Source organism: Aptenodytes forsteri, unplaced genomic scaffold (genome assembly GCF_000699145.1).
Source record: "Aptenodytes forsteri isolate BGI_AS27 unplaced genomic scaffold, ASM69914v1 Scaffold1, whole genome shotgun sequence".
Lineage (NCBI taxonomy): Eukaryota > Metazoa > Chordata > Aves > Sphenisciformes > Spheniscidae > Aptenodytes > Aptenodytes forsteri.
In genome coordinates, this window is record NW_008795035.1 from 7,906,347 (window position 1) to 7,927,841 (window position 21,495).

The window sequence follows — 21,495 nt, forward strand, 5'->3', positions numbered from 1 at the left end:
GAGGGCTCCATCTGTACCTTCATTCACGGCCAGAGCAGTGAGTCTTTGGCCTAGATCTAGAGGAGTACCAAGACCTTAATGCCTTTTTGGATTTGGGCCTTGGCTCCCTACCAACATCTAAAAGGCTTGCTGAGAAATCCTAATCTTAGGTAAGGGGATGGCAGCTGATCATAAAAGGCCCCACATCAGGTCCCGTCAGTCTCAGAGTTTCCTTTGGCTTGGATTTCATGAGGGTGCGGGCTTTGTTGGCAGGTTCTTTTTGGCTGTTTCAAAGCCAGCATCCTTGTTATCAGAAGCTTCAATTAATTCAGAAAGGCCTTCAGCCTGCACACTTCGGGGCAGAAGCTGAGCAGCAGCTGAGGTCAGGCAGAGCGTGCCTGTCTCCAAAAAGATAACTGTGCCTTGCCGTGACCTCCATGATGCGGGTGAGGGAGGTTTATGTCCCCCTCTGAAGTCAAGCAAAGGTGGTTGCTGGAGGCAAGATGATAGACTAGAAGGAACTGCTTTCCGTGCATGAGGACGTTACAGTTGCTTCAAGCTTGTAAGAAGCCTCGTTGACATAGGTGTCATCCTTTTCCTTCATATCCTTTGTGATACTAATTTTGCCAAGGCCACGTGGGCTTTGGCATATTAAACTCACCTGAGAGATCTTCAGCACCTCTTGCCTTACTCCATCTTCTCTTTTATAGGAGCTGCCTCTTTCCAGGAGGTATTTTCTTCCTGCTGCTTGCACTATTTTCTTCATCCCTTATTCCTCAAGCCAGGTGGACATTTTGCCTTTTGTTTTCTATTCAGATCTGAGGCTTGCTGCCTGCGTTGTTATTAGAAAGTAGTATTTTGGCTCAACGTTACATTTCGCCTTTCCCTCACCGCACTGTCCTAGGTGGACTGGGCTGTAAACCTCCCTCTAATTTATTACTTTGCTTTCTGTGTTCCTCATCTTTACTGCAAATTGAAAACATGTCTCTGTAGGGTGCTCCAGCTGCAAAAAGGGGCCTTGGTGATTGTAATGTTCCAAACAATTCATTTCAAGCACCAACGTGATGATTATAGTTTGTCATTTCTGGAGAGTAGTTAAACCTCATGTAATGAGGTTGCCAATTATCCCCGGTACTCCCCAACGTTTAGTGACAAATCAAAGCTACTTGGTGTACATAAGTGTGTTTGCTTGTCAAGCCCATGGCCTGTCACCCACAGCTGACCCCACAGCAGGAGACAGGGAGGATACTTGATGCCGTGGCACAGACGTTGCTTGGGGTGTTAAAAGGTGGGAAGTCGAGGGATTGGCAGGGGTGTTGGAGAGCTTTGGGACATCCTCCTGGGTCCCTTCCAACCTATGGATGATTCCATGACCAACGCTGCACATGGATGGTCTGAAGAGTTGGGTTTTAAGTACTTCAGCAGTGAAGAGAGGCTGAGGTTTCATGTTCTTCTCAGTGTATCTTGCCATGGCAAGGAGAATCACTTTTCTGCCATCGTTTCTGTAGCATATTGGATGCATTGGGATAAGGATGTTAAATGAGCAGGACCTTCTGAGTGTGGGAGGGTGAGTCTTTCTGTGCCGTGTCTGATACAGCTCGTGGGTTCTCCAAGTAGATTTTTGAGACTTTTGAATCCAAAAGACTTTTCTCTGTTCCCATTTGGCAAATGGGTTTCAACCTCAGATTTATAGCTCCGAAGTGCTGCTACAAAGTGTTCAGCTAACCTTTGGGCCAACAAGATGCAGGGTAACATTTATCATGACTTTTGCTGGGATCGGCTCCAGTGAAGAAGCACCATGCTTAGCTGTTGTGTTTGCCAGAGCTTTACTGTCCCCCATCAGCCATTTTCCATTCCCCCTTCATACCCAGCACCATATGCCAGGCAGCTGAAAGCACGTCACTCCGGTCTATTGAGAGATTTTTAAACTTCACTGCTGACTTTTAATCTTGTTCCCAGAGGTATTTCACCCCAAGAACTGAGACAGATAAGGCAGCAGCAGGTGTCAAATGATTCATCTTAACAGGAGGCAGTAGCAAGATGAAAGGATATTCATTTCTATGGGGAGCCTCCTGTCATTTCCCTTAGAAAATGAAAGGGAACGAGCTGGCCCTGGCTGAGGAGATGGTGTAGGCTGCCAGGCATTGCCTGTGTTGCCTCTGCGCTCTTTGCACTGGGTTTTGTGTTATACCCGCCAGCTGGTACAGAGCCCTGTTGCAGTAGATGGTGGTCAAACATGCGGTGGAGGGACAGGATCTGTCCCAGAAAACTCACTCCTGGACACACAGGGAGGAGGAGCAATGATGAAGTGATGGGACTCGTAGCCCAACACTGCCAGGCAAGGCAGTCATGAGGGCCTCCTCACTTCTATGAGATGATGCAATAACTCTGCAAAATTTTTGCTGTCCATCCCCAAGTACAAAGGGTGGATTTTGACCTTGGTAATGCGTGATGATTGGGCACCAGCCTTGCCAACTTCAGAAATAAACATCCATGATCTCTAACTCCCTCCTGCAAAAAACAGGCTGTCATTGTTGTTATTTGGTGGATGAAGTTAGAGGTCTTTGTATCTTTGCATTTGAATTGGCACAAAGCTACATCTTGAGGAATCCATTAATCTCGAACAAACTGAACTCCAGAGGCACAACAGGCATTAATACCTTAAATATGGCTTTTCAAGTTCAGCGCTGCCAAGTCCACCTTTGCATTTTCCCTCCTTTTCCTGGCAAGAAGGGTAAATTCTGTAGGTGGCCACCAAGGAACTGAAGGAGGCAGCAGGTGGCTTCTGAGATCTATCCACATCTGAATCATCCCCACCCCTGTTCCTCCCTCCCAGTATTTTTTTTTCCTCTTCTATGCCTCCTGCACCTTCATTATGTTCAGCAAATCCTCAGGAAGCAAGAATTTTATACAGCATGAAAACAGATTTGTGATATAAAGAGACCAGAAACTGTGGAGTGGACCCTTCCAAAAAGGTTAGATCAAACCTAATTATAACCCTTCCCGTCCCCACCCCGACCTCCCGCAAAGAACCAACCAAGGGCACCCAAGCAGAGCCTTGACAAAGAGGTGTGCATTCACTTGCTGAGGCCAGTGCAATTAGATTTTGCACCAAAAAAAGCCCTAAGGGAAAACAGAAGCCAACACCAGAGAAATCTGTCATCTGCCAGACCCTGGTACACCATAGGGGATGTGGGGGATGGATTTTCAAAATGCAAATAGGGGTCCATTGAGGCTTCACTACACTTCAGTGAGGTAATTTTCAAACTTAATGATTTTCACATTTAATTCAGGGAGAAATTAGTCATCAGGTATTGAGACAAAGCAAGGTTCTCTTCTGTACTGGGATGCTCTCCTCTTCAAGCTGTGTTATCTCGGCAATAATTAAAATGTTCGCTGAAGTAGAAAATGTGCTATCTGATTCATTAGCCAGATTTCCCTTTGTAAGGTAACTTGTGTTTGATTATCTGAAATAGAGACGGGCTTAGAGAAGAGGACTCTGGACACGAATGATTCAGGAGGGAGGAGCAAGGGATCATGAAACCTAAAGCAAGTGTGTGTGCATCTTACACAACGAATAGCTCAATGTGTCCTCTTCCACCCTTGCAGCCACCAAGGCTGGTAGGGTCTGCATGGAAGGCGTTGCTTGACTGGTGAAGCTCTGGTTTATGGGAACATGCAGGCTAACATGCCTGTCCCAGCCATGAGGTCCCTTATGCCCATGGTGGCCGTGGCCCCAGGCTAAGCAGGAGAATTTCAGCTTGCACCCAAATGTGCTGCATGAAGGTGTTCCTCAGCAAGCAAGCCAGTGTTATGTGGTAATAAGAAAATGAAGCAAATCTAGATGGTAGGAGAAGGAAAGGCCAAGTGTGAGCTGGGTTAGCTTGTGTCTGAAAGCTTGCAAAAATTTGTGCGGTGCTGAGTACAGTATTCCTGACACCCATCGGCTGGCTCAGCGTTGTTCATGGGGAGCAAATAGGGAAAGGAGAAGGAGAAAGGGAATGCGAGGTTTTGATTGACCTCCCTATGGGGGAAACAAAAGCAATATTGGAAAACACTGATCCTTCAGAATTTCAAAATCATCTGTAAGATGTAAACATAATGACAGGTGACTTCTTTTTGCACCCTCCTGGTATCTGAATCTTTAGATGACACTGTTCTGGTGTTTCACTTTGTTCTGGTGTTGCCACATTTCAACCAGCTTGTCTGTGCAGATTAGAAAATTACTCCTGATTTGAAGTGAGTTTGTCCTTCAGGAGAGCAGCAAGGCACCTCCAGCACCTCGAGTAGAGCCTACACAAAAACGCCTCTCCCTTTTTCCTCTCTTCTAGTGATACCCAAAGTAACTAAGCACTTGCTCTCCAATCCCGTCTTCACCTGTATCATCCTGGCAGCCTGCATGGAGATTGCAGTGGTGGCCGGCTTCGCCGCCTTCCTGGGAAAGTACCTGGAGCAGCAGTTCAACCTCACCACCTCATCTGCCAACCAGCTCCTGGGTGAGTAGCCACAGGGGCCACCAAATATCCAGTGTCCAAAGGCATTTAAAAGTGTTCAGCATGGCTGATAACCACAACCAGGCTTACTGGTTAGGCTGCCCAAAAAGTGACTTGCCCAACACCTAGAAATGTGTCCGTGAGTGGGAGGGCTGGGCTCCAGCTGTGCCTTGGCTGCAGAGCCCAGAGCAGACCTCCAGCATCCTTCCTCCTCGACTGCGTTCTCCACTGCAGCCTGCTGCAATCACTTCCCCTATCGCTGAGCCCATTGTGTGAGAAGTGGTATGATACAGCCAGGGTATGAAAGTCTGTGATGGCCCTGAAGTACAGCAGAAATCCCAACCAAACTGAGCCATTTGGTTGCCCAAGACTGCAGTTGCTCGCCGAGTGACATCGCTGCCCATCGAACTGCTTGTCTCATGGTTCAGGTATCCCAGAGTTCTCCAGCCCATCTCCATTTGGGTTAGGAAGCCCAGTTTCTCCTGCTAGTCCCTACTTTCCCCTTGGATCGGAAATGACAGGATTGCAATCAGTAGTTCAAACAGCTGAGCACGTGCAGCTTGGTTGTCTTTCAAATGCCCCTTCTCTCTGACCGTGCTATGCTGCCATGGTTTCCCATATATATTTCTCAACGTTCATTCATTCCCTGTCAGGGCACTGATGCACAGGCAGGATCTTCATTTATTTTGTCCTGCTGCTCATTCCCAAGCAGGCCCAGTGATTTGTTTATGACAGCCATTCTCTCGGCAGCACCCAATTAAGATATCTGTGAGTTGATCTTGGATGATCTGCCACCACAGCTCGCCAGATGGGCAGCTGGCAGTGATCTGTCAAAAACTGGGACATCATGAAATGGGTGGATCTTAATATCAAAATAAGGAGCTTGCAAGCTGCTCTCCTGACAGTTATTTATTTTCCCATTGAACTCATTGGTATCTTCTGGTTTTGGCCTGGTTTTCCAAAAGAAACAATCCCCTGCAGTCAGTCTTGCCTCGCCCAGCAACAGAGGAACTCACTGGTGAATTTTAATAGGATTTGACAGAAGGGCAGAGGTCTCAAAGATGTTAGGCTGTTCCATCTTTCCTGAAAATTAAAGGCTTGGCAAAGGAAAGCAACTTCCCTCTTGACCCACTGGGAGAAGGAAAACCACTACACTGTTTGGTGGGGGATGCCTGGCCAGTCAGCGTGTGAGTACAGCTGGATGGTCAGCAAAGAAGGAATCACCCGTGAGCCAGAGCACATCCTGCCTGTGACCTAGCAGTGGGAAAGGAGACTTTGATACTTCCACAGTCCCCCCACAACTTGTTTAATTTAAACAAAGTTGCTGCCAGATTTCACAGGTGGCATTTGTGGCAATCCAGAAATGCCAGGATTTGGATGCACTTCTCAGCTTAGCGCAGGTAGGTAGGGTTTGGAGTATAACTGGCAGCAAAGGGATAAAAGTGAACCCAGACAAGTTCAGTGTGATAATGCCTTTCTGTGCCTGGAAAGTGAGTCACTTCTGGCAGTGATTTTGCATCTCAGTTTAAGAAGATTCTATAAGGGAGACTTCATATTTTCAAATGCGACTATTGCCTCATCTCTGAATTTCAGACTGCTGTGAAGTATACCAAGCAGGGCTCATCCAAAGCCTCTAGACACCTTGGAAAATTCTTGACTTTGTCTGCCAACTGTTGCAGGAAGCATTAGGGATGCTGCTGCTCAGGTTAGGGTGAGCCAGTCTCAGCAATTTTGGCATCTCCCTCCAGTATGGATGAGAACTGGAAGAAGATCCTGGTTCCTCTGTGCAAGGCAGCTTACCCGTTTGCATCCATTCCTCTCCTTTTGGGCAACCCTAGCTTGGTGCTACTCCAGCAGTTGGTCGTCACAAGGTTTCCCCATAATAGCACACAGATATCTCTGCTGGAAAGTAAAAAGCTGTAATAGTGTGGTTCGCTGAGCCTCACTCGCACTTCTTACTAACTGATTTTTCTTCTTGCAGGGATGACAGCGATCCCATGTGCATGTCTGGGCATATTCCTGGGTGGCCTCTTGGTGAAGAAGCTCAGCCTGTCTGCTCTGGGAGCCATCAGGATGGCCATGCTGGTGAACCTGGTGTCCACAGCTTGCTACGTGTCTTTCCTGTTCCTGGGATGCGACACAGGACCTGTGGCAGGGGTTACTGTTCCCTATGGAAACAAGTGAGTCCTCAGAGAATTTCGGCCTTACCAACATAAATACCATGTTGTTGTCCTTGACGGGCAGCCTTCAGGCAGTGCTGGCCCTTAGACAACCATATAGAGCAAGCATATAGAAGGCAATGTTGTATAGGGCTCTTACTTTGGGAGGCTTTCGTGCCACTCATTGCTGTGAGAGTTGAGTACCTGTAGCTGACAACAGAGTTTTACTAAAATCGTTCAAAGTGAATTGAAAGGTGCCAGACCTGATTCTGCACCCATGGCCACTTACGTAGCATTGGGTCCACCGCACTGTCTGGTTTCTCCTGGCAGTGAGGGACATGCACTGCTTTGTACATTTATTTAAGTGCCTGAGGGGAATTTGTAGAACCAGGTTCTAGATGCCTGGAAATTCAGCTATGGTGAGGAGAGAGTATGCGTGCCTCCAGGCCCATTTTGATGGGAGAAATGAGGCACATGGTGCCCTGTAGCATTCACAGGACTTGGAGAGAGTTATTCTGTATTTTCTTTTCTGGTGCTCCTCAGTATGCAGTGGCGACTCTTTAGAAGATGACAACTTCAGGCTCTCAGCTCCTCACGGTTACTGTTCTAGGAAAATACAGAGCAATCTCCGCAGCATCTCTTTGGGTTTCTTGGGGCTTCTTGTTGGGGTAACAGGGCAGCCCAAGCCTCGCATTAGATGCCCTGTTGCAGAGGGATAGTGGCCATGGCATTTCTGTCCCCAAGGAGGGGCTGTAGCCTGGATTTCTTAAAGCTGGGACCCGGCTAGCCTGCTCACTGCTTTTTGTAATTTGTTTGCCTTAACTACCCTCCTTCAAAGCCATCTTGGTGTGGCACCGATTGGAAAAGCTGGCTGCTTTCATTACACTCAGGGCTGATGTCATTTCTCTTCCTGTTTCTCTTACAGCTCAACTCCAACCTCATCTCTGGACCCATATTCCCCCTGCAATAACAACTGTGAATGCCAAACTGATTCCTTCACTCCAGTCTGTGGGGCAGACGGGGTCACATACTTATCTGCCTGCTTTGCTGGCTGCAGCAGCACGGTGAGTGGGCTTTCCTTGGGACCTCTTGCCTGTAGGAACGATTCTGTGAGCGCGAGTGCGTGAGGTTAGTGTGTATCTGGTAGAGTAGCTCATTGACAACCAGCAGTGGTTACACCCCCAAAAGCTAACCTCATACCTCAGATGGGCCTGAGCCGCTGTCGTTTTTCACTCTATTGCATAAATGCCTGCTGACTCTGGCAGCAGTCTGCCAGGGTCACGCGCAGAGTGGGATGGTATTTCCCATCGTCATACTCCTCTGGTCTTTCTCCTCAGCATGGAAGCAGAGGAACACGAGAGGAGATCTGCACGGTTGTCCACTGGCAGAACCCAGATCCTCCACGAGAGCTCGCTAGCCTGGGCTGTGGGACCAGTTTCTCTTTTCCCCTGCAGCTCCCCATCTCCCTGCTTCTCCACCTGCCCGTGTTCACCCTGCCCAATCCTTTTATTCTTTTTCCTCTTGCTCTTTTCCCGAGTCTGGTTCCTAGACGCATGACCAGATCCTGGTTTTATTCACCCTTGTTTAAGCTTTCCTTCTACTCCTCTTGCTTCTCTCTCTTTCCCTGCTTTGCTCTGAGGCAGCAGCAAGAGCAGTTGTCAAGGGAGCAGAGAGTCCATCCAAAGACATTCTGCATTTTTCAGTTCTCCATATCTAAGAGTTTATTTCCTTTAGAAAACTCTTAAAGACCAAACCATCTCTGTGCAACGATGATGTGGGGAATTTTTAACAATATCTTAAAAGCCTGCTTTTCCATTTTTTGCTGCTGAAATGCTAATATCTTCTGGGTTATGCTGAAAATGAGTGCCTGCTGCTCCAATGGGTGGGAACTGGTGGGGTTGCTCCCTGCCCAGGGCCGTGCCAGGCATGGTGACCACTGCCACACTGCTTGTGTGGAGCCCGCGGGAGGTCAGCCTGGTCGCAGTGACCATTCACGGCTACAGGGACATCAGTGCTCACCACATGCAATTATCCCTCCATGGCTTCGTCCTTACTTTTTGGGGAGACATCAAACCTCCCTTCCTGCCCTAAGGAGACAAACTGCCTGCAAGTGCCGGCGAGCAGAGGTGCAAGCTCGCTGTTAGCAAGTGCCACCTCACGGCCCAGATGACCTGGGAGCTTGTCCTCTTCTCTCCTTAGTTCCCACTCCAGCCTCAGAGATGCAGGCATCCCTTTGAAATACCACAGTTTCAAGGTGCTTTCAGCAACCCCACGAGGGACTCCACAAGTGTGTGGCACATGTGAAGGTGTTACCTCCTGCCCTCTTCCTCCTCCTCCTCCCAATAAGAGACAAGTCAACACCTAGGGGGGCAACACAATCATTTTAACAAGAAGCCAGCTTGTACAGGCCACACAGAATAGTGTCTTGCCAGTTCACCGAGCCCTTAGCAAGAATGCAGCTGGTGTGGTCCATGGCCGGAGTGCGGGAATGACCTCCTCGCTGTGTGGTTCAGGGCAAAGCTCTGGCTCCTCTGGAAGGAGCACAGTAATGAAAATTCAGCTCTGCCCCTTCAGTTTGCAGCTGCCTGACCTCATGCTCTGCAAGAGCATACCTCTGAGCAAAAACCTTGCTCTCCCTCACCCTCTCTCTTACTCATTCTTTCTTATTTTGCCTTTTCATCATCATCTTCGGGTTTTTTTCATTGCTTTGTTTTGTGGGGTTTTTTGCAGTAACATTTTGAACACAAATTAGTGAAGCAATAGCATCCTCTGGAAAGGGCATTATCAAGAATTATGGACCAGTTTGGCCATGCAATGGCCCTGAGCCAAAGCCAAATTGCCAAACCAGGTTTTAAACCCATAATCCAGGTAATGACCTGTCTAGAGGGTCTTGTGAATGTTATATGCTTGTGATGAGCCAAGGGTTGCTTTTTCTGGGACATAAAATTCTCTGAATGCTTTATTTAACTTTACTGCATTGGACATTTCTGACTGCCTCTCTCCGCTTTTCCTCTGTGAACAATTTCTAAAAGCAATGAGTAGCTCAGTTTTTTCTTTTTCATTTCTTCTCTCTTACTGAGCTGGTTGCAGAGGTGCACCTATCCAAAAAGCCGTAGGAGTATTGGTGCTGATAGGCAGAGATCTGGCACCCTCAATAATTTCTCTTTCAAGCCATTCCTGGGAGTGACCCTTGCGTACAAAGCCTTTGACCATGCATCTTGTTTGTTTGATGCCATTGCTTCTCTCAGTGTCCCCTTTTGGCTGGAGACGCGTGAGTTCCAGCCTGGCATTACCGTGCTGGCATCTCACAGCTTTGCACTGAAGTACCAGCCTGTCCCTTCCCTGTCAGAGCCAGCGTTTAAAAAAACAAGTAACTAAAAACATGGGTAATTTGCATAGGTAATTACCCCAAACTCAGGATGCTGTTAAAGCTGCAAACTCTGCATCTGTGCAGCTTCACATGCACACAGAAAATCTAGGTGTGCAAACTGCTGGGCAGTGGAAGGCTGTGATAATGAGTGCTTAATGCAGTGGAGTTGCAGACAAGGGAATCTACAGCAATTTGGCATGGGTAGCAAAAAGTTGCCTCACTACAGGACCAAGGTAAAACTCCATCTTTGATGTTTCCTTGTTTGATGTCTGTGAGTTGTATAGCGTGTCAGTAATAAAAGATCAAAGATCTCTCAGGTAAGGATGAGGTGCAGCACTAAGCAAGCAGATGTAGTTGGTACAAACTACTCACACTACTTTGGGCTAGCACCTTGGTGCAGAATGGTCGAAAAAGCTGATTGAGGGGCAAAGTTTCAGGCAATGGAAGTGGGGTCCTGCCTCGTGGTTTGTTCACCAGGTATAAAATCACGCCAATGGGAGGAGAATCTGCCCCACCATTCCCAGAAACAGGTACTTTCTCTCCATTGGTGAGAGCCCCTGGGAAATACGCTGCCAGTTCTGCCTGTTTGCCGTGATGGGAATTTTGTCCCAGGATATTTCAGTGCAGGTATGTACTTTCCTGGACTTAGATGGGTTTTAATCCACAGGGCTGTGTCCAGGCTGGTTGCTAGCAGTGCACTGCAGTAAGAGCCAGAAACTACAAATTCCTGTTGTCTCTGTGTAAACACCACTGCAGTGGTGCTAATTGTCACCATCTCTAAGCCTTCAGGTGGCAGCTTCTGACTCACAGCACAGGAATTTGTTATGTTAATTATTGCTTGCCAGCCGGAAAGGCACCTGCATGTCTACTCCAGCTCTCCTGGAGTTCTGCACTGCGGTCTCTCTTGCCCTCTGTGCACTTACTTGGAAGAAAATCATTTGACTCCTATGCAGAAAAAAGAGATTGGTGTCAGAAAGGCTGGAGTAGTATCCCCGCGGATCCTTATCTTTGGAGGCAGTGAACCAGAAAGTGTGCTTTTGTATGGTCCTAAGGGGACCCCAGTGGAAAAGCAAAGGAATTACTGCTTGAACGTAGTAGAGGGTAAGGGGAGGAGATATAGCTGTTTTTCAATATGTTTTATTTTATGGCGTTACTCCTCTTACAAACATGTGACCTGCAAACCCAGCAGGCTGAGGAAGACAAGCCATGAATCATTTATGATCATTTAATTCTGTATTCATTAAGGGATTTCTTGGTATTATTGTGTGCCTTAATTGCACCGACATCCCCCACTCAGAAATTCAGGAGGGTGAGTTGGAAAATAAGAAAAAAAAAAATCCCTAAATCTGTGACTGGCAAACAAAGCTTCTTTTCACATCCTGCACTTGCTGGAGAGATCAAAGAAGAAATGCAGTCATTTCGCCCTCCTTCTGATCACATATTGATAAAGTTTATCTCGCCTGACTTCAGCTTTCAGCTCAATACAAATCCCTCTGAACCAGATGTCATTTATTAGCCCTGTAGCGCACTTGAGTCCGTGTCTGTGCCACCAAGCTGTGATAGTTCAGCACTTGGTGAGCCGCAGCACTCATTGTTGGTGGCTTCTTCCCAGGATTCAGGGTGCTGGAAGCAGGCACCGAACTCACAGCCAAGAACAGGGCTGCAGATATACCTGCTTTTAATGTACTTCAGTTTAATTGCAACAGCCAAGAGGATGGAGGTAAATAAGAAAGTAATTAGAACCATAATTTGGGGATCTTCTTTGTCGCAGGGACACAGATCGTTTCTTTATTCTCCTCCAAAGGGGTATAACTCGGTAATAATTTTGTCGCAGTGACATTTATGGGAGAGACTTGAAAGGAGCAGAAGAAAAGAAACAAGCCAAGGGACGGCTTTCCCTTGCTGGTAGCATGCATCAGAGCTGACGCGCTTCTGAAATTCTTTCCAAACCCCCCTCAAATAAGCACTTAGGAGTTACTTAATTGACCATTAGAGGATTCAGAGTTGCTGTTGGCAAGCCCTCGTTACAGAGGGCAGGCGGTGGGGACCGCAGCTCTCCCTTCTCCTGAACCCCTGTGCTCCTCTGCAGAACCTCAGTGGCTGTTCGTGCCTCACCTCGGTTCCTGCCGAAAATGCCACCGTCGTTCCTGGCAAATGCCCCAGTCCCGGCTGCGAAGAGGCCTTCTTGACATTCCTCTGCGTGATGTGCGTTTGCAGCATGATCGGGGCCATGGCACAGACGCCGTCAGTCATCATACTCATCAGGTAGGACCGCTGCCGGGAGGAACCCATGAGCTCACTGGAGGCTGCTCTTGGGGTGGGAGCAGGGCTGGGGGGACGATGGGGTACCGCTGGGAGCTGCAGGGAGCCAAGGGTCCTGGCCTCTGCCTTTTAGGCTGCACTGTCTGTCCCCAGATCCATGACTTTGGACTGAACCTCCGCTCAAGCCATGAGAAAATCCTGCTTTGACTAAGCACTCCCTGGTGGAGACACCTTGAAAGAGCTGCCTGTATTTTCAAAAGATTTTGAACCTCCTCAGCCCATGAGGAGCTGTGGGCACAGGCTTACTCGTACGTTACTGCCTTAACATGCACCCAGGCATTGGGGATGTGAAAGCCTGAGCAGTCCTGCCTGAATTTCAGCCCCGTTGTTTCAAGTGTTAATTTTAAACCATTTTCTCTCTAAGCCATTATTTCACTTGGTAGCACTTGGTTCATCTGTGGCGTGGCCCCACCGAGTTCAGTGCCTACGGTACTGACCTGCTAGAGAGAACACAGGAATTGCTCGAGTACAGCTTTGTTAAAATGGGACTGAGGAGGGACTGGGCTTGCCAACAGAGATGATCCCTGCAGGGATGCTGCAAAGAAAGGTGGCAGGCTTGTTCTTACCAAGGCTGGGATTAGCGTGGGAAGGGAAATACAGAAGTGCAGTTTCCAGTCCGGGTAGTAAGGACATTACAGCTGCATCAGGAAAGGGGCAGAATTGCAGCCCCATGTTCTCAGCCCATAATGGCTTAGTAGGAAACCTTTAGAAATGGCCTGGAGATCATAGAAACCATGGAAAAATGAAAGGCTGCGGCAAAGACTAGCCTTCGTCAATACTCCCGCGGCTAGAGTTTAACTTCTCTCACCCTGGACCAAGTCCAAGAACAGAAGGAACTTGAAAGTCTGAAGGACGTCTCTGAGTTGAGCCAATATGAATAGGTGGGCAACAGTGGCTTATTCAAATAACTGACCTTGTGTTATTTCCAGACACATGGAACACTTCACCTTATGATATACGTATATATCTAAGCCCACGTTTATCTAGAATTACTTATCTGTCCGGGCTGTCACTTACTGAGAATAATAACCAGAGGCATAAATAGCAGATCCATTCTGCTGCCTGGAAAATTCCAATAAAATTCAATCAATAAGGTCTGTATTAGAAACACACTCTTGAGTGGATCTTGGACAGAACAGCTCTGTGAGGGCATGTCTCCCTGCAGGGTACAAAATGAGATATTCCACCTACTAGTTCGTTTCTCTCTTTGCATCCACAGTAGCTAAAGGGAAATCAAATTTCTGATGATAAATATTGTGGCAAAAGTAATCTGAAGTTTGAAGAGTTCTTTGTTCAAGGGAGCTGCCAGCACCTGTAGGATCCTGAATGGAGATGTCGTAGTGTTGACTTCAAATGAGATAAGCCAGTCATCAGCCAGGAAGAAGAATACAAGGGAATAAGAAAAGCTGAGGGAATATTAAAAATATTCAGCTCACAGCTGTAGGAAATAAACAATTCACACATCCAAATTAGTAACTACACTCCCCTCAGAATCAGATAGCTTCTAAAATGTACGGGGAAGAGCTGTTCGCCATATACCACCTCATGCTCTCTTGCAACCGCTGTCTTGGATAAAGCCTTGCTAAAAGAAAGTTTTGGCCTGTGAGTGTGTCCCTGGTGTCCCCGGGAGTGACAAGTGGCATTGACTCCCCTCACTGGGCCAGCGAGAGTTAGACTGGGACTGGTAGCTTTTGTGCACCCTGGCATGTGTCTGAGGTGGCCACTCAGCAGGAACTGAAGTTTTAGCATGAAACCAGTTTCGTCAGAGGTAGCTGATTGCTTTGGAGCTGAGGCTACAGAAGAGAAAGTCCCCCTGGGCTTTAGGGACTGGCTGGGACCATTGCAGCAGGGAATAAAGATAAGAATAGATTTGACTCCCCCACCCACCCCCCCAGGCCTTCTGGTGTTGCTCATCCAGCATCCAAAGGGGATCTTCCTTCAGTGTCTACAAATTAGATGTCTTGTCTAGGCAAGTCATGTGTTCACTGCTGTAGTCAGTGAGAAAAGGAGATGTCTCCAGGTGGCAACTTTTGCTCCACCCTAAGGTATGGGGATTGACTTTCGTCTTAAATACAAAAAAGTGGACATCATCACTGATTAAAAACCCGCTGTGAATATTTCACACGATAATCTGTTTTTTCCATGAAATAAACTTTAATACTCCTTCTGTTTCTTTCATTTCCCACCCAACTGTAGAATCCTATTTGAGCCAAGCCATTAACCACTGGAACATTTTTCCAAGGGTAGATACTTCATGGCATAAAGGCTTTATATTGAGCCTGGGGGTCTGCCTGAAAACTTCGCTGAAATTCATCCAGAGGTCACAGGCTTCATTGCAGGATTCATGGTATGGTGTTACGTGGCCTGCGTAATGTGTGAGATGAGGACAGGTGATCAGAATGGTCTTCTCTTAACTTAAAAACTATTGCTGTTTCTGGCTTTTTTATCGGCATTGTCTGATGCCCCTCCAATGTATTTATACAGAGGACCACCACTGCCACCATGGATGCCACTAGCAGTGCTGCCTGCAGACCTCTGTAAGGAGCTAATGGAAGAGGCAGCTGAGGCCTTTAAAGTTCCCGTGTGATGAATCTGTTCATGTGGGGATCACTGTCCTGCTTTCCCAGCCTTTATATACAGTGGGAAATAAAATGCTATTATAAGACTTAAGACCAAATTAATGATTTCTGAAATTCTGAGCCTACCCCAAGAGGATGGCTTTAGCCAGTAGCATCCTTGAGCTAAGCGAATTAGAAAGCCATGAATTATTTTTTAAAGCACCTTTGAAGGATAACACTAATGTGATAGAGTGGGTTGTGTTCGTAGCAAAAGGCAGTGCAAACGTTGTCTTCCCAGCATAAAAAAAAATTTGCATGCTAAACTCACACCCATGAAAACTAGTCTTCCTGAGCACTTCCTCACTGGGAGGCTTGATTTAACAGGCTGACTGAACCTTTTGGTCCGTCATGCTCCCTTCTCTCTCTTGTTCTGAGTAGTCTGGGAAGTTTCAGAACAAAAAGTTTTCTCTCCCTCCAATTCTCAACATCTGGAGCCTTGAAAGCATGATGGGGAGCTTGTAAATGATGATTTACTGGGATGGGAATTTCATTTTTCCCCATCCGACGACAAGATTAGCTGTTGTTATTAATGATTTAGCTAAATTCCTGAACCTATCACCGATGCAATTACTTTTGGGGCTGTAGGCAGTTCAGGCGAAGGGAGAAGAAAAAACCCATTAATGACTTTTTGAAGAGGTGGTGGTGGCATCCTGGCTGACAGCACAGAATGGCCACGGGGTGTGTTAATCAAAGCAGAACAACAAGAATCGATTTCACTCTCTCCCTCCCTCCTCCCTACAGAACCGTGAGCCCCGAACTCAAGTCTTACGCTTTGGGGGTGCTTTTCCTGCTTCTCCGTTTGCTAGGTAGGTACAAAAGTTTCATGTCCTTCTCTCCCATCCTTTTCTCCCTCATGGAAAACTGTATTTTTAACATGCAAAAGTTGATTTCTACTCCGTGCAGTGCTGTGGTTGTCATGAGTGGGGTCTGACACGACAGGGTCCCAGCCCTCTCTATGAAGGATATCACATCAAGGCTCCTGAAGGCGCTTTTCCTGCCATTTGAATTGTGCTAATGGAAGAAAATGCGGTGTTGCATGAGAAATGAGCGTTTCTGCCATGGTCCCAAGCAACCAGTTAATCCTCTATAGCTGTTATTAACACGTCAGCAGCTTGCAAAATTAATGCTGTATTGCATATTGCTGAAGTAGAGGGATATGTATTTTAATCCTCCTTTGAGGGACAGGACCTGTGTTACATGGTGTGTTTGGCCCTTCCTTCGGGTGTCTCGGAAAGGGAAACAGTGAAATGAGACAGGCTCAGTCCTTGTATCCTCCTGTGGGTTAATATCCCATTAAAATGCATATGGCTGTTCCTCTGGACCGGTATGTGCTTCTCATGTATGAATTAAAAGCAGCACACTGGGCTGTTATTCGCCTGCTTCTTGTTTCTGGGTGGAGGGTTTTTCCCTCTTTTGAAGAGACGGCTCTTAATTTAAAGCTCCTATATTTCAGCTCATTAATCTCAATGCTTCAGGGCAAAATCCTCTGTGATCCATCATTGTGTGGGTCCATCTCATGCACGGGGTTTCTGCATGTTGTGGGAGTGGAATTTACTTTTTTTTAGCAGGGCATGGGCAATACCTTTGCTGCATGACCCCCCCCAGTCTCAAAGGAATGAGCTGGAGAGTAAAATGCGATCTCCTAGGCTGCAGCAAGACACTAGGAAGTAAGGGACCAAAAATCCCACGGTACCATACATTGCTTTGAATGTGACCTCATTTATTTACTTAATTTTTGTAACACCGTATTCCCCATTAGCTGAAAGGGAAATGGTGGTCCCAGACCAGTTTATGATAAAGCCAGTTAGATTTTCATTGCTTTTGATGAAGTAGCTGCAGTCATACAGAAAGCTCCATCGAGTGATCTTATCCAGAGCTCAGAGAACTCAGAGGGAAGCTTCTGGGTTGGCTTGGGTCAGCTCTCGTTTGAGCCTTGCAAAGGCAGCATTTTCTTTAGCTCTTGGGGCTGCTATCGGGTTTTGACCTGTCTTCAGCTCTCGCTGGCTGAATGCAGAGTGTCAGCAGGCAAGTGTACAAGGAGGATGGCTGTGGGCTCTTGGTTCCAAAGGAAAAAGTACTTAAGGGGGGAGATTTTCTCTCTTTTCTCTTTTCCTTTCAAAAGAGAGAAACCTCCTGAGATAGCGGCGTCTTGAATTCCTCTAAAACCAGGCTCAGGCATGTCTGCTTAAGTTGAATAGATCTGTTTTTTTCCAATAAGAAGCCATAGTAAGAATTTAAACTCAAATCTTTATATGTTGCTCTGTCACTAAGGAATTCCCATGAAATAAGACAATACTTCCTGAAGCGTATCAGCAATGTAGCTTGAACCCATAGAAAATGAAGAGAAAGGTACTTTTCTATATGAGCAAGGGTATCCAAATTTTGCCCTTAACAACCTGAGGTTTGAGAATAGCTTTACTGATTTATTTTAAAAGCTTTTCAGTTCACCTTTAAGCTTTGACTTAAGAAAAGAGTGATAATAGCTGCTTCTTGAACCAAAGGAGAGTATTAAATATAGGAAGTATGAGACCCTGAGGTGCAATCGTAGCTAATAGATTTCAGTAAGACAGAAGCAGCTTTTTTATACAGCCCTACAGTTTCTGCAGTGAAGTATATATATAGCAGAAATTTTTGCAACACTTTGTAGTAAGAGGTAAAACATGATTGAATCTCTTTAATATTCACTGTAATAACATGAAACACGACTGAATCCTCCCGGTATCCTCCTGGATGTATTATCTCATTCCATAGGAATTCTGCTATGAGAGGGCAGCGTAACAGTGTCTTCATATAAAAGCGTTACTGCAGTTTCTCAGAGAAGAGAGTAAAGCAATGCCATTGGAGCCAAAGGTTTGGAATGGAAATGTCTGGAATGACAGAGAGTTTTGGGCTTGTAAGGTCCTGGATGCATCCTTTCGGGATGGCATTCACCATGCATCCTAGCAAAGCCTCCACTTACCAGGACACTTCCTTTTGTTTTTCGTACAAGTCCATGTTGTTTGCCTTTCTTCTTCCAACATGACAAAAACACAGTGTTTCTCTCTCAGAAGGACTTTCCAATCTGCAGTGCAACCCCTCAACTCCCTTGTCTCAGAGGGTCTAGGCACCGAGTTGTTCCTGTGAGTCTCTTGTCCTCTCCTCTGGTAAAAATGGCCCGAAACACTCATTGGTTGCTCAATGTTTTTCATATATTTTTCTTTAAGGTTTCCAGATCCATGCCTGCATTCACATAGGTGTAGCCTTGGAGTTCAATGAAACAGGTCCTTCCTTAAGTCTTATGAGGAGCAATTTCGAAGCCAAATTATCTTGAAAACCTGGAAAGCCAGCTGAAGCCAGCAGATGGGGATGATAGCTCTCTCTCAAGTTCAGCCTATGCATCTCCAAAGCTTTGTATCAACATCTCTCAGCATGGTAACAAGCAGAGGCTCACACCTCAAAATTATGATCCAAATCCAATTTTCTCTTAGTCCAAAAAGTGTGTGGCTCCTGCCTCCTCGGTCACTGCCGCATCTGGATGTTACCCCCTTAGGCGGCATCCAGCGCCAGTGCAGCACTGGGCACACAAACTGCATTCAGCAGCACAATGTCTTTGCTTGTTTCTGGCAGGAGCCCAGCTGAATTTTTAAATTCCAGGTTGAGTGTGTGGTGTCCACAGGTTTTAAAAAAAAAAAGCATCTTTTAACTTAGAAGCAGAACCAGCCCAGTCTGGAATTTCCAGTCGCTGAAATGACAAACAGGGAGCTGGCGCTGACATTTTTTCCAGAACATAACCAGGTTTTTAGATGGAACTAGCGTTTCTAACAAAAAGATTGTCTTGCTTTTGTATCATCTGTTTTTATTTATTACATTTGTGCTATTAATGACTGGTTAAAATTAGTACCAAAAGCCTATATAGCCTTTCTTAACTCCTGCATTTATTAACATATAAGGAAGATCAAACAAAATCTGCAGAGCTCTAGCAATTGACAAAATAAAATAAAGAGATCTCAGTTACCACAGGAAACAGTGAAGACAACCAATTTATTTGTAGTCTTAGGATATCTGTCATGAGTGTCACTATTTTGTTCATGACAAGCTGAAGGAAGGTATCTTTTTTTAAGCCTGGAAATCCAAGCTAATGATGAAACTGGATCCAAGATTAAACACTTTTCTGTCTAGAAACTGCAGTCCTTGTGTCTGTTTGTCTACACGTGTATTTATAGAGTCTCAGGCATCACAGCATCTACGAATGGAGCGATACTGTTGAGGGTGTGTTGTGCCCACCTGCTATTCGGTTTCAGTAGATACGATGCTCTCCCTTGCTTGCTGTCTTAACCTACAGCAATGATTTTATCAGTCAGGGTTTTTTCCAGGGTTTATCCACTTCCAGCCTCCCCCCATAAATATAGCAGAAGGCAGAGAAATGGTTTACATATGTAGAACATCCACATTTTCTTCTGAGTGCCGCATGCTCAGTGCACGTGTGCTGGCTGGGAGTGCAAAGCTGGAACGCGGATGTCCTAACCACCATCAGGGTAATGTGAAGCAGGGGGCCTCTACAATATCCCTGTAGGATGGGGAAAAGTAGAGGAGAAAAACATTGCCTTTATTAGTTAAATGAGACTGGAGTGATTACTTTGCTTTAAGATTGCAGCTCTGCTGAAAACAGTGATTGAGAAACGCTCATCAGTAGTTAGCTGCAGTGGCTGTGGGAGAATCCTGCTGTGATATTTCATTTAACGGTGCACTGAAATTTTCTCTTCTTTTCAGATTTAATCTTTGGCATCTATTAGAGGCCATTGTTTATTTTCCTTAGACCTGGAGAAAACCTTCTTCTGTGTCAGGGAAAGGTCCAAAACTAGACCTCAGTGCCCCAGCTGATTTCAGGCTCTGAACTGGAGTCCTGTGACGTCCTTCAGGTGAACACCCCAGAGCGCAGAACTACCGATATCTAAACAGAGAAGCAAGCTGCAAGGCTGTCCTCCTCCTCTTTCATTTACCCCTCCACTCAGTCTCATTAGGCAAACGAGAAGCTTAATAAAAGCCACTTAAACTTGAGTAAAATCCTTCCTGCATGCTGATATCAGCAGGAATCTCTTCCGTAGATGTTGAGTCCAAGCTAAAAACTCATCCACAGACTTTGTTTAGGTTGCTTGAGAACTTAAAAAATTAGAATCGCAGGCTGCAGCTGGGACCATTAACCTTGATAAAGTATCCTCTCTTTCCATTCACTGCAATCACGTCTTCTCTTTTTATCTTAAGGATCATAAAAGCATGATTTGTCTCTCTTATTTTGACAGGTTTTATCCCACCTCCGCTGATCTTTGGGGCTGGAATTGACTCCACGTGTCTGTTTTGGAGCACGTTCTGTGGCGAGCAAGGAGCCTGCGCGCTGTATGACAACGTGGTCTATAGATACCTGTATGTTAGTATTGCTATAGCCCTGAAGTCTTTTGCATTCATCTTATATACAACGACCTGGCAGTGCTTGAGGAAAAACTATAAAAGATACATCAAGAACCACGAAGGTGGTCTCAGCACTAGTGAGTTTTTTGCCTCTACTCTCACCCTAGACAATCTGGGGCGGGACTCGGTGCCCCAAAATCAATCACATAGGACAAAATTTATCTATAACCTTGAAGATCATGAGTGGTGTGAAAATATGGAGTCTGTTTTATAGTGACTGTGGAGGGGTGAACTATATTAATAATACAAGGGTCCTTTTTAATAAAAACAAGAAGAGGGCACGAATGAAGAAACACAACTGCAAAACAACAACAGCAACACAGGAAACTTTTGTCTTTTTCTCAAAGTCAGACCCAGCCAGGATTCTTGAGAACAGCATCTTTTAATGGGATCACTTGTGGTATCCTGTGGGGTGATGGAGAAAGCAGAGAGCTGCTGTGGCTGGGTACCAGCCCCTTTGATGACAGTACGAGCTTCCAAGAAGGGCATCTGCAGAGGTTCATCGGAGAGCTCAGCAAACGGACAGGCTTGGGCATGAGGCATAGAGAAAGCAAGGTGGTAACGGCCATGCTGGAATAGGCGTTTGTTGTTGCAAACGGGGTCCCAGGGATACGTGGAGCCCCGCAGCATGGGCTGAAGGGTTAGCCAGTCTGGGTGCTGTTCAAACCCGCTGTGCTCCGTGATGGCAAAGAGGGAGCGGTGCTGGAGTTGTTCCACCAGTCACACTCTGTCACCAGCCACGAGTCCACAATAAATACCTTGAAAGCTGCTGGAAACCTTCCAGGTGGCGAGCAATTCTGTCAGAGGTATCGGAGTCCTTCCAGACGAGGCTTATTCGCAGATTGCAGCTTTGTGGTTGTCTGTGAATAGCTGTGCTCAGATCTCTCAAACCCAGTAAAGTTCAAGACATTTGCTCACACTTGCCAAACGTGCTGTCATTTTTAAAGGGGGATGAATTCCAAATACTTGTCTGTGTAGTCCTCTAATAAGATTTTTTTAAAAATTATTTTCAAATTTATGTTAACCCTTAAATCGCTGACACTTTTCCATAGGATTTATTTATGCTAGTTTGGGGAAGGATCCTGTTTAATTCACCCAAACATAATGTG

At 46.2% G+C, this 21,495-nt stretch overlaps 1 protein-coding gene across 1 annotated transcript in view; it reads left to right on the forward strand.

Moving 5' to 3' along the window:
* Positions 1 to 20,935, forward strand: part of SLCO3A1 (solute carrier organic anion transporter family member 3A1) — a 126,183-nt gene extending 105,248 nt beyond the window's left edge. Inside the window, exons 5-10 of the mRNA XM_009276634.2 lie at positions 4,311 to 4,475; positions 6,454 to 6,652; positions 7,557 to 7,695; positions 12,091 to 12,266; positions 15,683 to 15,747; positions 20,221 to 20,935. Of these exons, the coding sequence (XP_009274909.1) occupies positions 4,311 to 4,475; positions 6,454 to 6,652; positions 7,557 to 7,695; positions 12,091 to 12,266; positions 15,683 to 15,747; positions 20,221 to 20,600 (1,124 nt within the window). The 3' untranslated portion in view covers positions 20,601 to 20,935. The remainder of the gene's footprint in view (positions 1 to 4,310; positions 4,476 to 6,453; positions 6,653 to 7,556; positions 7,696 to 12,090; positions 12,267 to 15,682; positions 15,748 to 20,220) is intronic.
* The last annotated feature ends 560 nt before the right edge of the window (positions 20,936 to 21,495 follow it).